Source organism: Melospiza georgiana, chromosome 14, assembly GCF_028018845.1.
Source record: "Melospiza georgiana isolate bMelGeo1 chromosome 14, bMelGeo1.pri, whole genome shotgun sequence".
Lineage (NCBI taxonomy): Eukaryota > Metazoa > Chordata > Aves > Passeriformes > Passerellidae > Melospiza > Melospiza georgiana.
Genome location: NC_080443.1, coordinates 2,221,756 through 2,246,720, shown reverse-complemented (window position 1 = coordinate 2,246,720; position 24,965 = coordinate 2,221,756). Strand labels below are relative to the sequence as shown.

Below are 24,965 nucleotides of genomic sequence, written 5' to 3'. Positions count from 1 at the left end.
AAGAAGAAGAAGAAGAACAGGACACGCCCCAATTCCTCCATCTTACTTCTCTAGACCCCCCTGTACAGAAATCCCAAACCCTGTGTCTCACACTCTAATTAACTTATCCCTTCACCATTCACCCAGTGAAATCCTCCCATCCTCATACAGGTGTCGTCTCCCGTGCAGGATCAAAGTGCAGCCACCAGACACTTCTGGCAACATTCCAGGACTCCCGAGCCCCCCAAGGGTGATCTCGGTCACTCTGCACATCAGTCCTGAGGTGCTGAGATCCCACAGAAATCTGCAGAGGGAAAGGCTTTGGGGGTGATGGTGGCAGTGGCTGAACATGAGCCCAGGAATGCCCAGGTGGGCATCAGCACCAGGGCAGGGATTGTCACCCTGTACTCGGCACTGCTGAGGCCACACTCTGAGTGTTGTGCTCAGCTCCGGGGCCCCAACTACAGCAAAGACCTGGAGGGGAAGGGAACAGAGCTGGGCAAGGGGCTGGAGCCCCAGCAGGGGCTGAGGGAGGTGGGAAGGGGCTCAGCCTGGAGCAAAGGAGGCTCAGGGGCCCTTGTGGCTCTGCACAGCTCCTGACAGGAGGGGACAGCCAGGGAGTGTTGGGCTGTGCTCAGGGAACAGGGACAGGACAAGAGGAAATGGCTTCAAGTTGTGCCAGATGAAGTTTAGGTAGGATAACAGGGGAAATGTTTTCACAGAACAGGTTGTCAAGCATTGGCATAACTACCCCTGGGTGGATAGAAAAGATGTGTGGATGTGGCATTTGGGGACAGGGGTTAGTAGTGGCCTTGGCTGTGCTGTGTTAATGGTTGGACTCAATGATCTTAGAGGTCTTTGCCAACCTAAACAATTCTAGATTTGTGTACACACACATATTTGGCTTTGTGTGTGTGTGTGCTGATGGTGAGGTGTTGCATCAAATGACATCTTGTCCATCCTCATTTATTCTATGAACTGTGGGGACTGAAGACAGCCTCACCAGCCTAGTTCACATATTCCTAACAGCTCCCATAACCAACAAATGGCTCTGGCTCAGTCCTGGGATGACCTGGCAGCATCCTGGCTCTGTGCAGGAGCTGCAAGGTGAGGGCTGCAGCCCTGGGGGTGGCTGGCCAAGCCCTCCCAAATCAGCTGCACACCAGGTTTAGCAGCCATGGAGTTCAAGAGTGCCAGAAACACAAAGTGTGGGCTGACTGCCATGCCAGGGACCCAGCACAGAGCAGGGACCCAGCACAGAGCAGGGACCCAGTACAGAGCAGGGACCCAGCACAGTGCCAGGGACCCAGCACAGAGCAGGGACCCAGCACAGTGCCAGGGACACAACACAGAGCAGGGACCCAGCACAGAGCAGGGACCCAGCACAGTGCCAGGGACCCAGTACAGAGCAGAGACCCAGCACAGTGCCAGGGACCCAGCACTGCAGCCTTTGGTGCTGCTCCCCAGGAGCACCCACACCCACCCTGCCATGAACCAATGTTCATTTCTCCAGTCTGTGCTTTCTGCATGGAGGCCCACATGGAACAGTTAAGGTTTTTAAGTGCTCTGTTCTTTTCAGTCAGTTGATTCTGAGTTGGTGTAAATTCCTGCTGCATTAAGATGTCCTAGATTTTTATTAAGTACATTTGTGTCACCCATGTAGTAACGCCCTGCTAAAATGCTTTGAGCAGGCCAGTCTTTGTGCTTTTTGTTTTTTCTTCAAGGAGGGCATGGATTGCTCATTTTGAATGAATTTTTGAAAATAATGAGTGAGAAAATAGCATCTATGTGAAGGCCCTGCAGAAGTATGGTACATCTGTTTCAAAGCACCAAAGTGCAGACTGTCCCTAAAACAATTGTGGCATTTGTAACTCTTTCCATTCTGACTGTGCAGAAGAAAAATATGCCAAAATAGCCATTGTGGGAAAACCTCCAGGAAGTTTTTTTTTCCAGCTGTGAAGTCATTTGGGCTTTGCCAAGCCAGGGTGGCAGAGCTGCAGAGGCCCCTGTGATGGGAGCAGCTTGGGAGTGTTTGATGTGTGCCCTCGGTGCAGGGAGGAACATTCACCAGAGCAGACTGCCCAGCCTGATGGAAAGGAAGGATCTGACCATGAGGACACAAGGAAGGAACTCTGCTGTGCTCTCCCCTGGACACAAGGCACCAGTGTCCCTCCTGCCCAATGACACAGCTGCTCCTGCAGGACACGGGCTGGGGAAGGTAAATGTGACCAGGCTCCCATCTGTGCCATGAAACTGGAGACAGGAACGTGGCAAAAAGCTCCAGAAAGGCAAAACACACAAACTTGCATCTCTTTGATCCTATCAGAGCTCTGGCCACAGTTTCTGGATTACTGTGACTTAGCAAGAATACAGAGAAAATTCCCCAAACCAAGGTCCAAGTGCTTCAAGCTAAGTTCATAGCCCAGGCAAATATTTCTCTTGTGGAACACTCCAAAAAAATAATGAGAGTTTTGAAAAGGAAGTGTTCCTCAATACTGACTGTCCGACATGTGAACTAGCCAGACTGGTTAAAGCTTAATTAAAAAGTGCCAGAGTGACTAAATTCTTTTCTAAGTGCAGCTGCAGAACGTTAGCTGTGGGCACATTTTAGACCTTAATTAGTAACACTTGCACTAGAGCACCAAAATCTTTCATGAATGCAGCTGCAATCAATTAATATCAGTTAGGCATTTCTGTAGGCATACAAGGGCTCCTAAAAATTGTTTTAATGCCTACCTAGGTTAAATAAAAATAAAATAACTACATGCAACAGACTACAAAAGCAGAGATAACTACAAAATGTCTTTATTGAAAAAAGCAGATTATAGCATCTAAGGTTAAATGAAACTTCTGACTTTAATATTAAATAACTTAAGATGATAGCAAGTAGCTTCTTCTTTAGATAAATAAATCTACATTTCCCAATTTTTTCTTCAACAATCAAGGGAATCAAACACTGAAACACAAAACCACAAGTAATTCTAAAGACTAAAAGACAGAAGCACATTGAAAGGTTTTACAAGGATATATATATACAAAAATAGTTAACTAATGTATATTTTCAGCATGTAAACTAGTTACATGATATACAAACTGGGAATTCATATATTTCCTACAAAATAAAAATCAACGTTGGTCCAAGTTCTTGGAAGAAAACTATATTCTTTTAAAGAAAATGAAAATATTTCTCAAATGAAAACTTAATTTAAGTCAAATTATATACTCTAGTTACGGCATTAGTTACAGGATGAATCACAAACTTTTAAACTTTTCTTGAAACACAAGAAAGCAGCTTTTGTTTCCTTTAGAGCTTTGGTTTACTTTACTACTCTGGAATTTCTGGTCTTAAAGAGTTCCTCTAACCATGTTTTCCTTTTGAAGCTCCACCTTACAAAATATATACACACACGTGCACACAAGGAAAAGGAAAAGGAAAGAAACCCCAACAAACCCTCTCTGTAAGCTCGATTCTCTGAGTGCATTCTTTTGTTTTCAAAGGATGATTTTGGTCCTTTCTTTGGAACTCGCCCTGGGTGGGAGGGACCCTGCACCTCCCAGTGGGAGGGGCAGCCCTGATGCAAATGAGAGCAGGTTGTTATGAACTTTAACTTTATGGAAATATTCTGAAAGTACAGTAACAGCTTCTCAAGAACAATTGCACTGTAAAACGAACTTAGGAAGTTTTCATCTGTGTTGAACTGATTTAATGTAAGAATAATCCATAAGAAAATCATTAAAAGGAGAGTTCTTATTTACATTATTCCCCGGGCAGGAGGTAAAATGTGCAGAAACTGTCACTAGCACTAAAGAGTACAGCACATCATTATTTTAGGTTTGATTTTATTTTTCTCTTTGATTTGAAAAAAAAAAAAAAACAGACCAAACCTGGCAAATCTCACTCAAGCCCCAGTTTTTATAGTAAATGCTGGAAAAGCAAAGCTGCACTTTGTAATACAATAATGGAAGGCATCTGTCTATAGAAAATACTAGAACAACAGCTGCTGCTTTCTGGTTTTAAACAAATTGCTTATTCTGTATTGACATATTACCTTTCAGAATTTTTACCATGGTGACACTTAACAGACCAGAACTGCACAGAACTACAAGAGACTGAAAAATCAGCATGTCAAATGAAATTAAATATTATTCTGTTCTACAGGATGATTGTTTTGAAAAAACATGAAGAAATGGTCTGGTATGTACATGTTTGAAAGTGTGCTGGCCCTTAGAAAATATGTTGGAAACTTCAGCTGATGCCCTGGTGGAGGCAAAGTGTTCAGGAAGGTGCTGGCAGGGGACTGGGCTGAATGCCAGGGTAAGTCACCTCCAGCCCTGGCCACTGTCAGTGTGAAGGTTCTGCTTCTCTACTGGTAGAGAAAAAGCATTTTTCCAGTTCAGCAAGTAGCTGTTATTGGTTCCCAGGAACATACCCAAACCTAGCCTATGTATTTTAATAATTTCTTAATCTGGGTAAAGACTGCATGTAAAGACATGCAAGAGAAAATGCCTCAAAGCTAAATGTGGTCCACAGCACCCTCCTGCAATGGAAAATGCATTCCATTGCAGCTGATGCTAAAAGTTTATCCTGAAGCTCTGGCACCTTCCATGTTTGTAGCAACCTGAAGGAATTATCTAGTCATACAATCCACTTTAAGACATTTTTTCCCCCTTTCTCCAGCATTTGCTGGCATGTGTAATTCCACTTCTTCCTGAGGCTGTGCTGCTGACTATGGACACACAGGGAGTGTCTGCAAATGCAGAAATGCAGGTGCACCCTTGGCCTCATCTGCAGGCCAGGCCTCTTGGGCCACAGTGCAGAAATGGGGCACCGACTGCACTGTAGTTACTTCAAACCCTAGCATTCACATTAAACATGTTAATTATACACTGATACATATTAACTACAAAATTACTTTGCTCAGGAGCCTTCAGTAGGACAGGTTAATCTAGGCCAAAGGAAGTCTGGCAGAAGTTCAGAAATCATCCTTTTTGTTCCTTACTAACAGAAAAAATAGTTCTCAGGAATTTTTCCTGTTCCCCTTCCCCCCAGCTTTCCTCATAAGGAAATTCCACACTATCAAAAAGTTCTGTTAAGGGAGTTAATTATTCCACTTAGGAATTAGTGGCCATTGGATGCTCTTTGTGCTTTTCAAGAGCACCACAAATGGCTTTCAAAAAGTCAATGGAGCATAAGAAACTGAACTGCAGTGGTGTTGCCAAATAAGTCATTCCATCAGCCTGCATGCTGGATTGAACACGGCATCGTTTCCGAACGGCTCCGGCGGGTTCTCCAGTGCTGGAACTGGCATGGAAATGGCCCAACTTACACATGCCAAGAATCCACTCTGGTATTTCTACTTCCTCTGGGGCTGAAGAATTTCATTTTATTGTAACTTTGAATACAGTTAAAGACAGCAATGGTAATTTGCAGCTTCAGGAAGGCTGGGTCAATTCTCGTGAGAATGCAAGGGATTTTTCTGACATACAGATGTGTGATTTGCATGTAAAACATCAGCACATGGTAAAAACAAACCATTAAAAAAGATTCATCTAACTTCCTATATGGAAGACATATATTTCTCCCCAGAGGTCTGAGGGTACTGCAAAAGCTTATGCAAAACATGAAAGTGTGTACAGTCTATGTACAGCTAACACTTGTTGTAAACACTGATGTTTTGTGGTCTGACTCTCTAAATTACTACTCCTGCCATACTGCATTTTGCTTTCCAATGAAGACAATCACCATAATCAGTTTGAAAGTAATCTTGAAAAGAACACAAAGCTGAAAGGTAATACCAAACCACTGTGCCTCTCTTTAATAATGTCTCAACATACAATCATGAAGCAGTTGGTAACAAATGAAGTCGTGGATAAAACAAGCAGTATAAAGACAAGTGTACCTTTGCATAGAACCCTACTGAACAAAAAACAGGTTTGAAATATGAATTCTTTAGTAAGTGCCAAATGGTCCAGTTGATAGGAATGCATTTTGAAGCCATGGCTACACAGTCAGCAATTACAGAGGGCTGCAACTGCTGACCCTGCATGTGCCAATTTTTGGAAACAATCCTCTGTACTGTGGGTTTTTCATCAGAGGCTTGCCACATTTCTTGAACAAGCCAAATAATTAATCTTTGGATGACTGTGGGACCCTGTAGGATGGAGAGCTGGCCTGACACTTCACAGCACACCTTGCTTTAACCTTGCTGAAAACTGCCCTGGCTAAAACACCTGCTTGCTGCCTATTCCCTACTTCTGGAATCTAAGTATTCTCTAAGACCAGAATTCAACAGAACTAGCTAAAATGCTAGCATTTATCTTATCATGCTTGCTGCAATATGATAAGGTGCTAACTTTTGGAAAGTAATTCTACACTCCTTACTTGGGTGTAATCTCCACTGAAGGAAGAGAGCAGGGAGTGCAGAACAGCCCTTTGTACCATTGTTTTTAGAAATGCTGCCATTTACAGTTACAGTTTAGTGGTGAATTATTTGTTCAAGTAGACGGTGTCTCAGTGAAAATGTTTAGATAAAAGAATGCATATGTACAAGATCAGAAAAGGACCCCTCACCTCCGATTCAAAAAATAAATAGCTGGTTTAGATGGTTATTACTGGAACCTCATCTTTAAAGGAACATGAAAGTAATCTTTAGGTTTTTGTCTTCTTTCCAATGGCTCTTTGATGCTGGAAATGTCTCTCAGAGTTCTGTGACATGCATGGGGTAGCTCGGAGGTGGATGTGATGGCAGTTTGATATTAAGGCGCCTGATGTGACAGCTGTGGCAGAGCAAGTGGCCCTCTAGGGGGTAACAGCGATGGCCTTCCTCATCATTGAGCTGCAAACCACAGTCCTGGAAGGAAGAGAGACATCCCAGATCAGTGAGTGACTCAGGCAGGCCCCTCCCAGCCCTGCTGCCCTGCAGGGGCCCAGAGCTCCCTGTGCCCCCAAGGCCAGCAGCCCCCACAGCTCCTGGGATCTGCACCCTGACCCTTTACATCCCTGGGATCCAACAGCACAGGCTGTGCCCAGCCTTCTGTTCATCACTGTCCCATCCTGCTCTCTTCTCCACCCAATAAATGGTGATGCAAACCAAAAGCCTAAAAGCAGCCCAGGGGCTGACCCTGCCAAACACAACCTGGAAGAGGCTTGAACAGAGGGGAGCTGATTCTGCAGCAAGGCAGATGGGGGGAGCATAGGCAGAGAATGAGAGGGGAGGGCAAAAGTGGGAGAGGTGACACAGCTTACTGCTGGAGCAGGTCTACACTTCCTCTAATTTGGAATGAAAAGAACTTAAAGACCTCAAGGCCGGTGGTCCATCTTTAGTGGAAATGCAGGTACCTCTGGGACTGACACATAACTACAGACAGAGACAGGGATAAACACAGAAGCAGCTAACAGTGATCCTGCTGACCCTTATGTACACTGCAACAGAGACCACCCTGATTTCCATCACTGTAATTCTGAGGGCATTTGGAAATCACTGAAGTTTGGTACTCAGGTTTAATGTTACAAGTATGTTAAATACTTAGAAAAGATTACCGTGATCAGCTCTGAGAAACCAGAGATTCTGAGTATTAATAGAAATGCACTTAATAGAAAGAAATAAAAAGCTAAACAGAACAAACTGGGTGTATAGGTGGTTTTAGTACTGAAAACAAATGCAAAGCTTTTAACTGAACACAGTGTGTAATTTTTCAGCTTTCACAGCTCAAGTTTAAATCCTCAAATTTTACAACACTGAAATAAGACTGAAAATGGATTTTAAAGTAAGCTTTAAAACTGCAGTGTTAATTTAGAGAGTTCTTGATCTAGGTATCTGCCAAGGTAATTTTCTCTGTGTTGCTACATATTATACAATGATTTTATAGCAATTTATACAAGATTTAAAATTAGAATTTACCAATTTCAGATATGCCAAGTGTTTGTATCTTCCTCCCTCTCCAAAACTGAATTCCCTTCCTGCAAGGAGAAAGCCTGCCTTGTCAGCAGGTCCCACTTCCAGAATGGGGCTCCAGTGATCTGCAAAAGGGCTTGAACCCCTCCACAGAAGCCAAGTGGTTGCATGTGAAAGAGATGACACAGAAAAGCTGCAAATTCCCAACCTGACCACTGACTGTGTGGCACCAGCTGAGGGTGACACCAGCAGCAGCTGAGGAGTGGCTGCCTAAGTCACGGAGCCTTGCTAAAATCTTCACATCCCTACCTTGTGTACCTCAAAATCCTGCACTCACTTTTCCAGCAGCATCTGGGGACAGCAGTGTGCAGAGAGCCTGATTTGAGAGCATCAGGCACTAACCCACTGCTAACTCCTGATTGCTGTACATTAATGCACTCTGCCTTTCCGGGCAGATGTGGAGGCAGCTTGATTTGCCTCAAATGGGGAGGAGAATGGGGAAATGAATAATGAAACAGAAGGGAAAATAAACCCCCAGTGGGACATTGCAGCATGAAGTCAATAGCCTGAGAGCAGGGGAGGGAGCTGTCATCTTAGGTGAAGCCTGCACAAAGCAATAGCTGGGGGAAGGAGGAGGGAAGTTCAGCTCTCCAAAACACTGTGATTTCCTGTGCCAATTGCTCTTGAAAAATTAATAGAAATGGATGGAGTATCAGGTGTCTGTTGGAAGGAGATAGCTGAGTGGATGGGGCCTTCCTTACATTTAGATACATAACAGTTCAAGATGCCCTGAATTTTATTATTTTCTTTCTCAGTCAGAAGATTCTTTGTAAAACCTTCATGCAACAGTGCCTGAAGGCAGCACTGCTGTATTTCTGCCCCTGGTGCTAACAGGGAACATCTCTGTGGATATTTGTGTGCTGTATCAGAATGCCAAACCTACAGTAAAAAGGAAGCTTTTGGCTGATCCCAGCTTACTGAGTTTGTTTCCCTTCTCATGTTCCTGGCTGTGGGATAAGGATGAACTCAGGTCTCCTCTCTGAAGCAAGAGCACTAATTCCACACAAGAGCACTAATTCCACAACCTAATCTGTGGCAATGAATGTTTAAATGTTCTGCACAACGAGAAACTACTCCCAAAAATGTGACAGAAAGTCAGTGGTGTCCTGGTCCATTTCCTAGTAAAGAATCAATGTTCATTCAGCATGGAGAAAGCAGATCCCCTAGAAAGGCCTTCCAGTGAGACTCCTTCCCTGCACAGCCAATGTAAATTCAAATCTCCTCAGATCAGAGCCCTACAGAGTGTACAGATGAGGAAAAATACAACTGGCACCTACTCTTTGCTCACTCCCCATCCAGAAGTACTGAGAAAATTCAACCCAACCAACCAAGCCCAGCTTTGAAGCTCATATATTGGGGAAAAACCCCTCCAAAACTAATTTGGTACTGGTGATGGCAGCACCACTTCCAGCCCAGGCAGCATCCACCTGTCTGTCTTCCTCAGGAGCTGTGGGGCAGAGCCCTGCCTGCCCAGGGGGGCAAGAGCCAGGGAGGGCAGCCCAGGGGCAGAGCAGGTCCCTCAGGGCAGAGCAGGGCCCCAGGGCTGAGCAGGGCCCCAGGGCAGAGCAGGGCCCCAGGGCTGAGCAGGGCCCCAGGGCAGAGCAGGGCCCTCAGGACAGAGCAGGTCCCCCATGGCAGAGCAGGGCCCCAGGACAGAAGCGGGCCCCAGGGCAGAGCAGGTCCCTCAGGGCAGAGCAGGTCCCCAGGGCAGAGCTGGTGCCCCAGGACAGAGCAGGTCCCTCAGGACAGAGCAGGTCCCTCAGGACAGAGCAGGGCCCCAGGGCAGAGCAGGTCCCCCCCAGGGCAGAGCACAGCAGGTGCCCAGAGCAGAGCAGAGCAGGTCCCCCCCAGAGCAGAGCAGGTCCCCCCCAGAGCAGAGCAGGTCCCCCCCAGAGCAGGCCGCGTCGCAGGCCGGGCCCCGCGCTCACCTCACAGTGGTAGCACTCCACGTGATAGTCCTTGTCCATGGACACCACCCGGATGGTCTCCTCAGAGCCCTGGGGAGCACAGAGAAGGTGACAGTGGTGTCTCAGGAGAACATGACAGTGGTGTCTCAGAAGTGTTTTTCAGTCCCCACACAGTGCCCAGCTCGTTTGAAGAGCTGTGTCCCTGGGAGAATCCCCTGTGCCCCATGCAGCAGAGCTCTGTGACCACTGAAGGTCTTGGCCCTGGGCACTCCTCAGCTGTGCAGCAGCACTCTGGGTGTCTGGCATATCTGAGCTGCACAGGTCATTTGGGAAGTGCAGCCAAAGCCTCATGCTCAAGGAACAAATCAGTCTTGAAATCAAGTATTCTTCCAAGGGCGCCCAGGATCTGAACAAATTACCAATCAAAAACCTTCTCATTGGGTAACTTTTCCTTGTATGCTCTGATTTCCAGGGTGTGTTCCTCTCCATCCATCTGCTGCACAGCCCTTTTGCACATGCACATGTCACTGTGTGTCCCCACAGGGACTGACATACCAGTCTGGCAGGTAATTACCTGCACAGGCTAAACCTCAGCAGAGTTGTGCAATCCTGGCTGAGCCCCAGGCCTGCAGAGCAGCCCATACCCTTCTGTAACCTCACAGGCTCTTTTCCTGATCCACTCTGAGGACAGAGCTCATTAATTGGTTGCCTTGTGCTGTTTCCAGTTCCAGGTGTGGTTAGAGCACCAGATATGATGTGACTCTGTCTGAGAGAAGCTGTGGGCAAGTCAGCACCTGCACTGCCAGACTTGAACTAACCCAGGAAATCTCCCAGGAAGGAATATGGAGTGTGTCCTGTAGTCATCAGGTGAGTCAGCACTACCACTGCCTTTTATTTCTTTTCCTTTCTTTCTTGAGAAGAAAAAAGAATTATTTCTTAATACACAAATTCAGTGACATTTACACAGAGGTTTTCTCCTCACAACCCATCAGGACAGCAGTTCTGGTTCAGCTTTTATGGGGTTTTTTGGTGTTTGGTTGCTTGGCCAATTAACAGAAACACTAATGACAAATGAGAGTAATGTGCAGAGTGATGGAGGTGGGCATGTGAGAGGCTCTAGCATCAGGCTCCATTGGGGCACAGCAGCTCACAGGAGGGAAGCTCTGGTGCTGTAAACATGACAGAGGAAAGGCAGGGAGATGCTGAGGCCCTTGCTTACAAATGAGCTGGTCACTGACCTCAGCTCAGAGGGTGCTGCACCCAGCAGAGCACCAGGGAGCCCCACTCTGGGCTATTGTGTCCATAACACTGTCAGCACAGGCTGAGCTTGCAGGCAGCTTTCACCTGGTTCTGTTTTTGGTGTTGCCTTTTTAACCACTTTAAGAACTTCCATTCCACTGACACCTCAGGACTGCAGACTGTGTGGCCTTCTCACAGGGCCAGTAACCATCAGATGCCTTTTCAAGGGCTTTACTCCCAGAGTTGTTCTTGGAGCCCAGTCAGTGTTTTCAATTCAATGAGGTTTCTAACAGATTGATGAAGACCTGGAAAGCACCCTACGGATAAGAAGTACTATGCTGTAGGAGTAGTGTGACTATTACAACCTCTGGGAATGTTTGGGAGTGACTTTACTGCTGAACTGAGTTTAATTTAGTATCTAACATGGTACAGATTCTGGAGAGGAAGGAGAAGCCTTTAGTGTGTCTTTAGAAAGTGCCCATATACCCACAGCTGTTTTCCCCAGGAGTCAGTGCATGCTAACACCTACCTGTGCTGGGAGGATTGGCTGGTTACAGGAAGCACATTTTGGTGCAAAAACCCTAGGGTGCAAGAAGAAAGAGTTCCAATCACATATAAAGCATCTTAAAAAAGCAGAAGCAAGAGAGCCATTGTAATCATGCCTTATTTTTAGTAAAATGGAGATCCACAGGATTTAAAACCCCTCTAATTGTTTGATATTCAATGAAAAGGAGATTTGGGAAAGGCTGATCTATCCCAATTTTGTTGTTTAGGTCCTCCCAACCTTGAGGCACAGTGAATCCACCCCTCTTTCTGTATATGCCAATTTTCTTTCCTTCCTTTATTTATAAAACCATTCCAATTCTTCCAGAGCCTTGATGCTTGACTACAAAGCAGCTCCTGACTTAGGGACTCTGACATGAGAAAGACACAACCACGTGTCCTAAACAGGAGAGGGGCTGATTGTGGCCAGAATCTCCCAGCTAAATACAAAATGGGCTTATGGTCCTCAGCTGCATTTTATGGCAGTCAGTGGGCCAACATTGACTGTGTCCTTTTAACAGTCAGATTGGCACCAACAGGGCTGAATTCAGGGTGATTTACTCCTGCTGCATAACTGGGTTATTGGCTAACTGCAGCTAAGTGCAGGATCCCATTGCCTTTGAGTGGAATCTGGAAAGAGTCCAAAAGCAATCTCTTAAACCTCTGCCTTTTGTCAGGTAAGGCTCAGTTTGTTCTAGCAGTAACTGTTTATTACATGTGCTCTGTGTCAGTTAACAAAACTTACACTGAGTCAAGCTCTGCCAGAGCCTCTGCTCCTGAAACAGCCAGCAGAGCCTACCAACACTTGCAGAAGTGCCTGGTGGAATTGGTGTTGGCAGTCCTGAAGGAAGCAGAGGAGCAGCCCCAAGAAGCCCATCCTCTGACACAATTTGATTTTCAGCCTCACTTGGCCACTGTGTGCCATAAGGCACTGCTTAACAAACCTCACAATACTTTACAATTGCAACACATGAAAGAAGCAGTGAGGGACATCTGAGCAAACAGGAGTGACCTTTTTATTTATCACAAGGCTTATAACCACACCAATGATTTAACTACTGTAGGTTTGCTGAGCATGCAGTGGGTCTGTGTACTCACGTGTGGTAGTCTTTGACACAGTAAATATTGTTTTCCACGTCTACAGTGAAGGGGACTCCATCCAAGCACTCGTTACACACCACACAGCGGAAGCAGCCAGGATGGTAGGACTTGCCAAGGGCCTGTAAGATCTTGTGAGGCAAACAACAAAATAAGTGGATGCATGATTACATGAGATATTGTCTCCCCATAAACTGCTGTGTCTCTCTCATTTTTAATAATGACAGTGAGAAAAACATTTCAGGATGAAATTACCACTCTGCAGATCTGTCAGCAAGGGGCCTCTTAAAACAATCAGCTTGCTTATTTTAGTGGGTTTCAATATGCTCCCAAGGAAGTGCAAGGGCTGCAAATCAGGCTAAGCCCATCAGCTTTAGCTCTGCAAGGCCAGTACTGCCAATGGAAATTAAAAATGGCTTCACAGACCTTCTCTGGGGAAATCCCAACTACAAGGTACTGGGATACAGAGTTACCTTACAAAACTTGACAGGCTGTGACAGACAGAATCCAAACTGGTCATTACTCAAAAAGTTAAATAGCAAAACAAGCAAACAAAGAGGTGCCTCTTTATTAACTAAGGATCCTAATCTCCCAGAGTTACTGACTGGTTATCACTCAGTCATAGGGGCCCATCAGTTTCTGATAAAATTCCACCACTATCCATGTGTTTGGATACTGATCCATGCACTGCCCAGGCTTTCCCCATGCTGACCTTCCCTACTGCATTTTAAAGGTTTCAGGGAAAGGTTTGATTCAACCTTGGCTGCACTACTACAGACATCCCCAGCGACACTCAGTGTGGCACTGGGACATTGAGGAGGACACTGCAAGCCCATGAACGAGACCCTGGGAAGAGTGAGACACAGCTATCACTTTCAGGCAGCTCTCAACAGATTATAAAACCAATTCCACACCATTTTGGGTGTAAGAAGTATCTTTGGAAGGTAATTTCAAAATTTCAGCTGCTAGCACAGTGCTCAGCTTGGAGCTGCTGGGAAGTTCGAGGTGAAAAATCTACACAGACCAAGCTCCCATGGCCCTATAGGTGATTCTATGAATAAAGCTCAAACTAAGAGGAAAGAAGTGCAGAAAAAAGGGCCAATTTAATTTAACCTTTATTTCCCTCTCTGATGAAGCCCTGTGATTCTGTGGCATCAGACTCTGAGCCAGAGGCAGCTGGTCCCTGTGCTGGGGTTGGTGCTGCTGCAGGAGCACAGTGCAGTGCCAGCCTGGCAGAGCTGTGCAGCCCCAGCCCTGAGCACAGGGCAGCTCCTCACCAGCCCTGCAGAGCCCCAGCTGTGCCCCAGCTGTGCCCCAGGCCAGCACTCAGCAGGGCCGGGCTGTGCTCCAAGGCAGGAGCAGGCTGGAATTCCCCAGACAGGAGAGCTGAATTCCTGGAGCTCCCAGAACTGTTTCCTTTTGTCAGAGCACACTTGCTGATGGGAGAGAGGCAGACAAGCACCTGCCAAGCTTGCAGCTACTGGGTTCCACCAGTGAGGTATCATGGACTCTTGCCTGGATTCTGCAATTAAGGGCCAGCTCAAAGCAAGCACGTCAGGATTCCCCTCCCCCTCCCAGCATGACACAGCTCCAGAGATTTGCTCCTGGCTAAAACGAACAATATCCTTGTCCAACCAGTGGTGCCAGAATGTGAGCCAGAATCCTCATTAGTGAAGTCCCTGTTCCAGCTCTGACTGAACCTCTGTGTGTGCAGCACACCAGCTACTCCTCTTAGGCACACAGAGCTTCATGCACACTTTAAAGCAAGAGGAAAACAGATACACTGCAGGATCTGCCCTTCTTTGTTGTGCAAACCACTTCATTGGGTTTGGGAATTTCTGCTTAGGAAGAGCACACATAACTCTTCTTACTTTCACCCCCTGAAAGGATGCCAGTAGAATCTGGCCAACCCAAAGCTCTTTGATTTTATTTTTATTACAAAAGTAGCTCTGACTACTGGCTCCCTAAAAATCCCAGTGGCAATAATGCATTTTAAATGACGTGGAGCAAGCAACAGAGGGTAAACAAAGTAAGTCACAAAACAGGTGACAAATCTCAGCACTATTGATAATGTCCCTCTCTGCTCTATCCCAGATTCCACCCACATGACAGAGCTCTGGTTATCTACTGTCTTACAGAGCACATCCACCATGTTCCTTCACCATATTCTCATACAAAGCTCTGCTGTACTTCCCCCTTTAGTATTAAAATTCTATTTTATTTTGACTCACAAATGGCAGAGTAATAGCCTTCCATGTCCCTAGGTAGCAAAGAAGCCCAACTTTCTGCCCCTAATAGTAGTAATGGAGCATGAAGGCATTTTTATTTACTGCCTCAGTTTCAAACCCTATGTTGACAGCAGTGAAGACACAATACCAGCCTGGGCAGGGAAAAGCAGATGTCCCACAGTGTCCCAAGTTACCTGTCATTAGGAGTTTAGGTCTCTTACCATTTCCATTATGAGGTGTCCACAAACAAAGCACTTGTCTGCTGTTTGCTGAAAACCTGAATACTGTTAAAATGACACAAAAGAAAGGATCATTAGTAGCCACTCCTCTAGCCATAGAAATACATTTTAAGTGAAGGCTGTGCTATGTGTGACACAGGTTTGGGAGACAGTGACTCAGAAGCCTTCACTCAGCTCTTGCAGCATGTTCAGAGACCAGTCTGGCCTTCTGATCCACTGCAATATTTCCACTGAGATTCCCCATGTAACAGTATTATTTTAAGTTTGATTTTTTAAAGTCTTTATGGAAAGTTTGTGTTTGCTGTGCAGAAATTACTTGAATTGACTCTTCTGGTGATTGTTTTAAATAACAGAGAACTCACCTCCCAAATCCTGCTCAAATCAGCCACCTCAGACTTGGACCCTCATTTTACTCAGTGTTATTTGCAAGCTAGAAAAATGACCCCAGGCCCGGGAAGGATTTGGCTGCCCTGTGGATCCCAAGCCTTGCAGGCAGGGAAGGATCCAGCAGAGCAGCCACAGGGGTTTGGGCTCACTGCACAGTGTGGGCAGCAGGAGGTACCTCAGGACAATGGTGCCAGGGCATGGCTGTGGGGAGAGGCTGTGCCTGCCTGGCACCAAAGCTCTGTGCTCCCTGCCTGAGCAGTCCCAGCCTTAACTTTGTGCTCCTGTCCCCAAAGCAGATCCCATTTCAGATGCCAAGGTCTGCTTTTAGCCCTCTGTTTAGAGGCACAGAAAAACCATCCAGGTCATCAGAGTGACCTCCAAACAACCACCTACAAACAAGAGACATCTTCCTGAGGGACTCCAGCCTTGTGAAACTGGTGTTTGCAGGGGCTGAACCCTCACCCTGTGCAGCCCATCTCAGCTGAGGGCTGTGCTGTGTGAGCACCATCCTGCCTGTGCCCACCCACCTGGGGCAGTGCAGGGATGCTCCTCTAGCACAGCTCACCTCAAATGTGCTTCAGCTGCACAACATAAAAGACGAGGAAGGGGAGGATGAATGTAAAGCAGGCTCCTCTCCCAGAACACAGGTTAATTGGCTCAGGCACCTAATGCATCCTCTGAGCCCAGCAGAGTGTATCTTGCTCCATTCCCCCCTGGTTTAGTGGGATTAACTGTCCCCTCACATCAAAAGCCTGTGCTTCCCTGCCTGGAGCTGCCATATGTTTTCTTTTTTTATTGGAGTGAGGGGATTACATGTTATGTTGGATCAATAGGTTGGAGACAAAATTATTGTTGCTATGCAACCAAGTGATTCTGTAGGAAAAGGTCTCCCAGACACTTTGAGGGGCCCAGAAGTCAGTAAATGATACAGCAGCTGTCACACCCAAAACTCACTGTGCCCCAAGAAACACAGCTTGTGCAGGCTTAAGAAACTTTGAAACTTCCCTGGAATAGATCAGGGTGCTGAGGAACAAATGCAGAGGTGGCAGTCCTAGCTGACACTACTTTTATTTGCTTTTTTGTTTTCCTTACTGATGCAGGAAAAAGGTCTCAGTGCTTGGGATGTCTCCTGGCTGCCCCCTGGCTGGACTGCTCCTAGGGCTGGGAAGCCCAGGCTCACTGAAACAGGTGGGCAGCTCCCAGTGACACAGACAGCAGAGGATTAACAGCAGCACAAATCCAGCTAATCTAAAATCCTGCTGGAATGAATTTACCAGTCCCATCTGGCTGTCATTTGATAAGGAATGCAAAGGAGCACTCACCCAGCTATTGATGAAGAGGGGACATTATTCCCCAGGAAGAGAATGGCATGGGTGGTCAGATTAATGGCATTTATTGCTAACTAGATTGTCATAAATTATACTGTTTGTCAGAAAGAAAGGCTTTGCTGACACAAAATCTCTCTTTATAGAAGTAACTCTATTAAATTAAAACCATGATTTGTTTTTAACAAGAGAATTGTTATTAGTCAAACACATCCAGAACTGGATTACCCCATTAAGAAGACTTTGCAAAATGGCAGCAAGTGCAACAGCAGTGATAAAACATTTCCCATGCTCAGGGAGCTGTCCTTTAGCACTGCACTCCTCTCTCCTGGTCACAGGGTCAGTCCCACACAGACTGAAGGTGTGGGTCAGTGACATCAGGGGTTTGGATCCAGGTCTGCTTGTATTTTAAACCTATTTGGGCTGGAAAAGAGTGACAGCCTGAGAGCCCAGCAGCACTTTTTCTACAGGATGGCACACTGGGGGCTCTGCTGCTAAAAGCAATAAATGACTTTCTCAACATTTCTGGAGCTGACTGTGAACTGCTTCTTTGCACTTTGATCCTAACTTGGAGTGTTCAAATAAAGCTACTGTACTAAGCTTTGAATTTTAGAAGCAGAATTTAAAAGTCTTTAATTACTAATTAAAATTGTCAACGTCTGTCTTTGAAGCACTTGATTATTACCAACCCTCACAGTCCTGTGTGTGCAATGGGAGAGGAGCTGTGACTTGCTCCAGACTGCAGCCAAGGCAGAGGAGCCTCTTTATTGTCTCAGCACCCCAGGAGCCACCCAGGGTGGGCTCCCAGCAGGGCTGGAGGGAGCAGCACTGGTCCCAGAGCTTGTGAGTAGGGAGCTGAGAGAGGAGAGGGTTTGCTACACAGACTCAGAGCCTTTCTCATTACTGACAGAGTCAGAGCAGTAAAAAGAGCTTTTGAGCACAGCCCCCATTCCCAATCTGGAGACATGAAAAGCAGGCTGAGGTGAAGCAGTGAGGGGACAGCAAGACCCTCATGGAGCAGCCAAATCTCAGCTCTGGTTCTTGTTCCTGTGCCATTCACAGGCTCAGTTTCATTCAGGATCTAAGCACGTGGGGCTCACTTCTAGCCTTCCTCTAGAAATGGGTTCCCTCTGTGCCAGGTTGTTAAAAAAGGTATTTTGTTGGCAGAGCAGTAAAGTGATGTAAATACACCAATGTCAGTTGGGATGGGAGCAGTCAGGTCTATGGGCACTCTATCCACAACAAATGGGAACTGTAATTTTGAGCTCTCCCTAATATTCATTACAGATACTCCTTGAGCACATATAAAAACACTGAGAGAAGTTGTTAATAAAAGACCAGCTCTGAAATTCAAAGCTGAAAATGAAGTGTTATCCTTTACTGTCCCTTCTGTGACAATGCTGGGTACACCAGGATGCAAAGGAAACAAAGTGTAAGTTGAAGAGCTGGCATATTATTTCTCCTGTTTTCTTAAGTCTGGTCTCAACTGTTTTCTCCTTTATTTACCTTGTCCTTGTCTTCTCTACCAGGATAATAAAATCTCATTTTATATGCACAAATGAAGACTTTTTAATTTAGCTCCTCAGCAATAATTACATAAAATAAGACTCTGGGAAGCTAAATAAACATTGAGAACTATGTTAATTATGTTAGAATAGCAGAGTAAAAATAAAGTAGAAGACTTGGCTGGCTGAACTTTTCTTTTGTTTGCTGTCCAATATACTTTGATTATCAAACAGACAAAAAAAAAAAAAAAAACCCAAAACCCAAAAAAACCCCCAAAAAACAAACAAAAAAAGAAACAACTCCAAAAAACTCTAATGATCCTGTCCAAGAATCTTTGTTTCAATGTAAGAGGAAAACAAGACCCCTTCTGTCCTGAATATTTAGGCCTGTTAGTATCCTCCTGTGATAATCTTGGGATTTATAATTCTTCTGTCTAATATGCAATATATCTAAAAGAAATTAACAATGAATTTTGAGCCTACAATGAACAATTATGCATGGAGGATAATCCCACCAAGAACTATGAGAAACAATTTCTCCTGCCTGTTCTCAGTCCTGCAGCAAACCTTGGTTGTCTACCAGGGCCTTTTAAAGTTTGATGTTCCCATCATGATTTCCAAAAGAAAAACATTCAGAAAACAGTGCTCCTGAAAAAGGCTTCAGGACCAAAGTCTCCACCTTAGGCAATGTCAGGCCTTTGAAAAGCCATGGCACTGCTCCTCCCTCCATCTGACTGTGCCCAGGGAGGGGCTGCTGCTCTTCCCTGCTGTTCTGCACTCAGCAAAACAAAACCTTCCTCCTGGAAACAGAGCCTGGAATCTCATTCAGGCCCTTTTGCCTCTTTGATGAGGATGTCCAAAACCTGCTGAAGGTTTGTGCAAGCAGAGCCAGCGGTTACATTGCAGTGGGTGTGGCAGCTGCTGCCCTGGCAATGGTATGAAGCTGTAAAATCTCCAATTCACTGCTGCAGCACTGCACATCACCCACTGCCCAGCCCAGGCCTGAGATCCTTCTCTTTCACACTTTCAGAGCTTTTGAGTGGGATGATAAGGAGGTTTTGCCAAAATGCTTCAGGCATTTAATTCTGAAAACTAATTTCTGAATTGGGTGCTATGCTAATAATGTATTCCCACCCCAGGCTGCCTGTAATCCCTCACAGACTCTCTGCTCCTTGCTTTCCCATTAGCAGAGCATCTGTCCTCTCACTGCTGCATTGTTTGCTCTCTGCATGGGACCCTCACTACATGAGACACAACAATGTAAGAAATTCATGGGATCACATTAAGAGAGGGAGTAAATATCAAATTTGGTTTCATGCAGATGGGGGTTTGTTGTTGTTTTTACACACATATTCCAATGCAGTGATTAAAATGAACTGGACAAAATGGGGCCTTCTCAGGCTCAAAGATAAAGGAGCCTCATGGCAGGTGACAGGTTAACTACAGGAAAATAGTCCAGAACTTCACTCCCATCCTGCTGAAACCCCCTCATACACCCTGTGCTTGACGCTGCCTTGCAGTCTGTGAGGAAACACTACACAGCACTTTGCCTTCTTGCTCCTGTCTTTCCACTTTGTTGTGTTTGAAGGACAAGGACAGGGCAAGGAGGGACTCCATGCTCTGCACAGAGGCAGCAGAGGTCTGGCCATGCCCAGAGCTGTGCCAGAATTCAGCTGATCCTGAACTCTGCCACTGTACAGCCCCTGAGAAGAGCCCAGCCATGAACATCCTACAGAGACCCTGGCTGGGCACTCACCAAGGCTTCTTGCTGTGTGATTGATTAGGAGCCACTAATGATTTTCTTACCTAGATCTTCCTTAAACAAACTCCTGTGGGAGCATCACAGTGATAGTGATCAAGAAAAAAGGCTGAATCAACAGCTTTAACTCTGATCATATTACAGAGCCCAGCATTTACTGACCTGATTCACACTGTAAAGCACTTCACACTGCACAGGGCTGTAACTCTGCTGCAGGTTGTTTACTGTCCCTGCTACATCTACTGCACACACTGAAAAAGCTGTTTACACAAGAACCTATCTTCCTGGAACAAAAATCATCTGGATTTTATTCAAAACAGTTGTTGAGAGATTTCAATTCAGAACATAACAGCAGCTAATAGCAACGTTTATTACCAATGTAGAAACATGTCACTTTCTCACATGGGTCTTTTTCTAACCCTCCCATAGAAAAAAATTGATGCTGTCTGCTTACAAGTGTTTGGCAGGAGTTAAGGCATCATTAGAAAGGGCTCTAGTTCTTTTAGTGTGCTTCAGTTATTGTAATTTACTTTTCAATGGAATATTAAGAAAAATGGATAGTCTGACTATTTGGATCACCATCTCAAGGAGAAATAGTGGAGTGATTATCTGGCATGAAACCAGCTGGAGTTGGTAACAGGCTCTTCCAACATTCCACTAACACTAATGGGAGAGTTACAAAAGGTAGTGAGTAGTGATACATCTCAGAAAAAAGCCTGTCTGCCTGTCCTTGTCTCCTTTACCATGTCCCAGAGAGTGATTCCTCCAACTCCTTTAACAGCCTGCAGCCCAGCTCAGGAAAGGCTGAGCACAGACCTTGCTGACACTCTGAACTTTCACTGCATTATGTTTCTCTGTGTTATCACCTGGGCCTGGGTACCACCTGGGAATTGCTCTTTAATAAACCTGAGATGTCTCAGGACTCCCAGTGCATCCCAGTGAGCCCTGTGGTGACTCCTGCATGTGGTGCTCTCAGCTTCTCTCATTGTTTATGGGCCCCAGCTTCAAAACTCTGGGGAGAATCCCCAGGAGAAAACCCAGGTGTCCCCTGCAGACAATGGGACTTCAGCCACCAGCTTCAATGGACTTGAAACTTCTTGATCCAGGATACAGCACTCTGGAGTTGTGTTGCAATAAGAGGCAAACCCAAACTGTCAGCTCTACACACTCTTCATGCTGATTCACATCCCAGTCCACAGTGCAGAGGCAGACCAATATTTGACCGATATCCCTACACTATGAAACTTGAATTTTAAGCCCATCTGTAGGTTTGACCCAATGCTTCAATTCAGAATACCCCAATTAATCATCATTACTATCAAATTATTTTATAAAATACACCCAGAACCACAGGCATATTGCAAACTTAGGGAAAATTAAGGAAGAAAATTATTCAAATGTTTTTGGCAGGGAGGGGCTGGAGCAAGACACACACAAGCAGCAACAGGACTGCACTCCCTCATGCCCCTGTCAGGAACAGGTTATAAATGTCTGCCTTTGTTTTCAGTGACACCAACACTGACTCTGGAACCTTCTGTCCCAGCCTAGAGCAACCAGCACCTTGAAGACACTCACAGACTCCTTATGCTTCTGTACCTCAGGAATATTGCAGCAAATCCCTTTCTAAGCTTTGATTCCATCATTCTTTAAACTTATCAATAAACTCCCCTATCTGTCTGTTCTCTGTCTGTCTGTCCTCAATACAACATCTCCCAGTTATCCACAGCTCCATGGTCTCTGTGATTCCCATCAGATAGGAAATGGACACAAGCTGCAGCTTCAATCATTCACCTTTTCAACTGAGTCTGTTTTTTTCTAAGAGTCTCACTTAGCAGAAATGGGCTCTGACTAATGCACCAGTCCCAGGGCTCCCTCCCAAGGGGGACTTCCAAACATTTATAGCCACTGAGATGGAAAATCAAACCTCTGACTCCAGCTGACACCAGCTTCCATTACACTAAATAAAAACTATCTTCTGAGAGCCCCAGCAAGTGGGACAGGCCATTTCCCACACTGCCAGCCCTGGAAAACAGCATGTGCACAAACTGAGAAGAAAAGCCTCATTAGTATTAATATTTCCATTGCAGCCATGCCCAGGGGCCCTGGCTGGGGTAAGGGGCTTGCTGTGTTTGGTGCTTCAGGAGATGAAGGTGCAAACCCTGCTCTGATGAGCTGCTCATCCTTCAGTGAGATCCTGTCCCTTCCCAGGAAAGGCTGAGCATTTCCATTTCCCAACTATTCCTGGGTGAGATCCTGTCCCTTCCCAGGAAAGGCTGAGCATTTCCACTTCCCAGCATTTCCATTTCCCACCTCCCTCCTGAGTGAGATCCTGTCCCTTCCCCAGGAAAGGCTGAGCATTTATTTCCATTTCCCACCTGGCTCCTGTGTCCCTTCCCCAGGAAAGGCTGAGCATTTCCATTTCCCACCTCTCTCCTGAGTGAGATCCTGTTCCTTCCCAGGAAAGCCTGAGCATTTATTTCCATTTCCCAGCTGCCTCCTGCACACCCTGACAACCTCTGCATTTCTGATCTCACTGTGACATTTACAGTTGTGGATGTGAGACCAGGCCCTCTGTGCCCTCTGTAGCCAACTCCTGCACTGCAGTGACCAGCAAAGAGAAGTGTCCTGGTTGGGGTACCAGTGGCTGGGCAGGGGAGAAAGGGATCCAGAGCACCACCAGAGTGGATGGAGAGGAGAAGAAAGGCTGGAGAGAGACTTCAGGGCTGCAGGAGGCTCTGCTGGGGCTCTGGGCTGATGCCCTCCTCCTGCCACAGCCCTCTGGAGCTGGGGAGGGCAGGGAGAGCACACCCAAAGGCTCCTGCAGGTCTGCAGTGCACTGAGTCTCTTTATGGCTTCCATGTGCAAAATGAAGCTTTTAGAGCCTTTCTCAGTGAGGATTTATGGGCAGAGTTCCTCCAGTCTTGCTCACTGAAATGGATGAACAGCTCTAGATGAAACTTTCAACAACTAATGACAGCAAAGGCAGCCAGAGGCAAAAACCTAGCATGAAGAAGTTCAGCCTAAATGATTAAATTTGGCAAAGTTTTAAGACAGTGAAAGAGAAAATCTTACAAGGGGAAGTTTGGGATGACCTTAGAGCAGAGCACTGCAGCCTGTGGTGTCTGTAATAGGTTATTTCCAGAGCATCTGAGCCCCTTCCAGTAGTGCATTAAGCAATGTAACTAACATCTGTCACGAGGTTCATTTTCCCTCTCATCTCCTCCCTCGAGGGAAATTCTCTCATTTCTTAACCTCTACTGGACCCCCACTCAGTAATGTTCATTACCTCAAGAGAAGGGAAAGCCTATCAAAAAGAGGAAAAAAAGCAAACAGATAGATAGTAGATCTAAGATTCAGGCTGCTTTGGTGACATTTTTAAAGTGTTTTTTGCCAAGCAAAACAGTATTTTTTAAAAATAATTAATTCTTTACGTGATATTTAAGCATAGAAAAGGAAAGAGAAATTAAAATTATTTTTCCTTCACCCCTGATTATGCAGCAATTTATCAACAAAATGAAACACGAACATCTGACTGGGATTATTTATTATACAGTAAGGCATTTATTTTTTGTTCACTTCACCAGGAACAGTGTCTCTGTTATGGCTAGTTAGCCATCTGTGTCCAAAGAGCTTTCAGGAAAGGATTAAACTGTCATTTGTTTTATTTCCTTTCATGAAATAACAGCTCCTAACAGGGCTGGGGCAACACTTGGGTCTTGCTGGACTTGTTACTTTAAGGTGGCATTTAAAGGAGAAACTGGACCTTCCTTAGGGCTACAGCAAAGCAATGTGAAATGTGGGGGTTGTTTTTGTTCTTTTTGCTCCTCACACATGCAGTGTCCTCCTGGAAATGGCACAGATCAGCCAATCTCTTGGGCACAAATAGAATTATCTGTAGAATTATCTGTGTACTTATTTTTTTAAATCTGATTAATTCACTTCATTCAATTAGCCAATAAGGGTTTAAGCACTGACAGAATGTGCAGCTAATCAGGGCTGGCAGCAGGAGGCTGACAAAAATGACCCTGGGGGGCAGATGTTGTGGTGTGCTGTGATGTCCCATTTTGGCCTTCCAGGTCACTTTCCCAGGTGTGCCTGTACGTCTATCCCTTCCCCCTTGCCCCCATGCTGAGTGAGTCCTGTCAATCAGGCTAAACGTTCCAGCAAGGCGTCGTGTGGTTGGTCAAGTTCAAAGGATGCCCCTATGCCCAGGGGTCATTGGCCTGGCTGGGTGTCATCTTCCTCTGAGACCCTGCCCCTCTCACCTGGTTGGTGGCTCACCTGTACCTCCCCTCCCCCTGTCCCTGAGCTTAAAAAGGTGAATCAGACCATGGGGTTGTTATTCTGTTGGAGCAGCTCCTCACGTTCAGACCTCTGTAACCATGGAATAAACCTCTGGACATTAAACCCTCCAGCAGAATCCTCTCCTTTTTCTCTTCACCATCGCCTGAAGATATCCTCTTGAGGTAAACGGGGTCCTAACAAGCCTGGACTTGTTCAGTGCCCAGCTGCAACCACCAGCAAGCCGAGGTATCTCTGCGGTGATACACAGCAGTTGCTGCCTTTGGCCCAGCAGCGAGGGTCAGACTGGCCCAGGCACAATCTAACTGGTAATATTGGGAGCTTTTTTTTCCAATAGGCAGAGGTATTCCACATCCTCCAGGTGCAGGGGATTCCCATCCATCCACCCATCCATCCATCCATCCATCCATCCATCCATCCATCCATCCATCATTCATCCATCCATCCATCCATCCATCCATCCAACCATCCATCCATCCATCCACCCATCCATCCATCC

At 45.9% G+C, this 24,965-nt stretch overlaps 1 protein-coding gene across 1 annotated transcript in view; it reads right to left on the bottom strand.

Annotated features, from left to right (window-relative positions):
• Positions 1 to 2,780: 2,780 nt before the first annotated feature.
• WTIP (WT1 interacting protein) overlaps positions 2,781 to 24,965 on the bottom strand; it is an 87,114-nt gene continuing 64,929 nt past the window's right edge. Inside the window, exons 4-8 of the mRNA XM_058033901.1 lie at positions 15,171 to 15,233; positions 12,722 to 12,852; positions 11,610 to 11,661; positions 9,863 to 9,931; positions 2,781 to 6,830 (exon numbers count right to left, since the gene is read on the bottom strand). Of these exons, the coding sequence (XP_057889884.1) occupies positions 6,678 to 6,830; positions 9,863 to 9,931; positions 11,610 to 11,661; positions 12,722 to 12,852; positions 15,171 to 15,233 (468 nt within the window). The 3' untranslated portion in view covers positions 2,781 to 6,677. The remainder of the gene's footprint in view (positions 6,831 to 9,862; positions 9,932 to 11,609; positions 11,662 to 12,721; positions 12,853 to 15,170; positions 15,234 to 24,965) is intronic.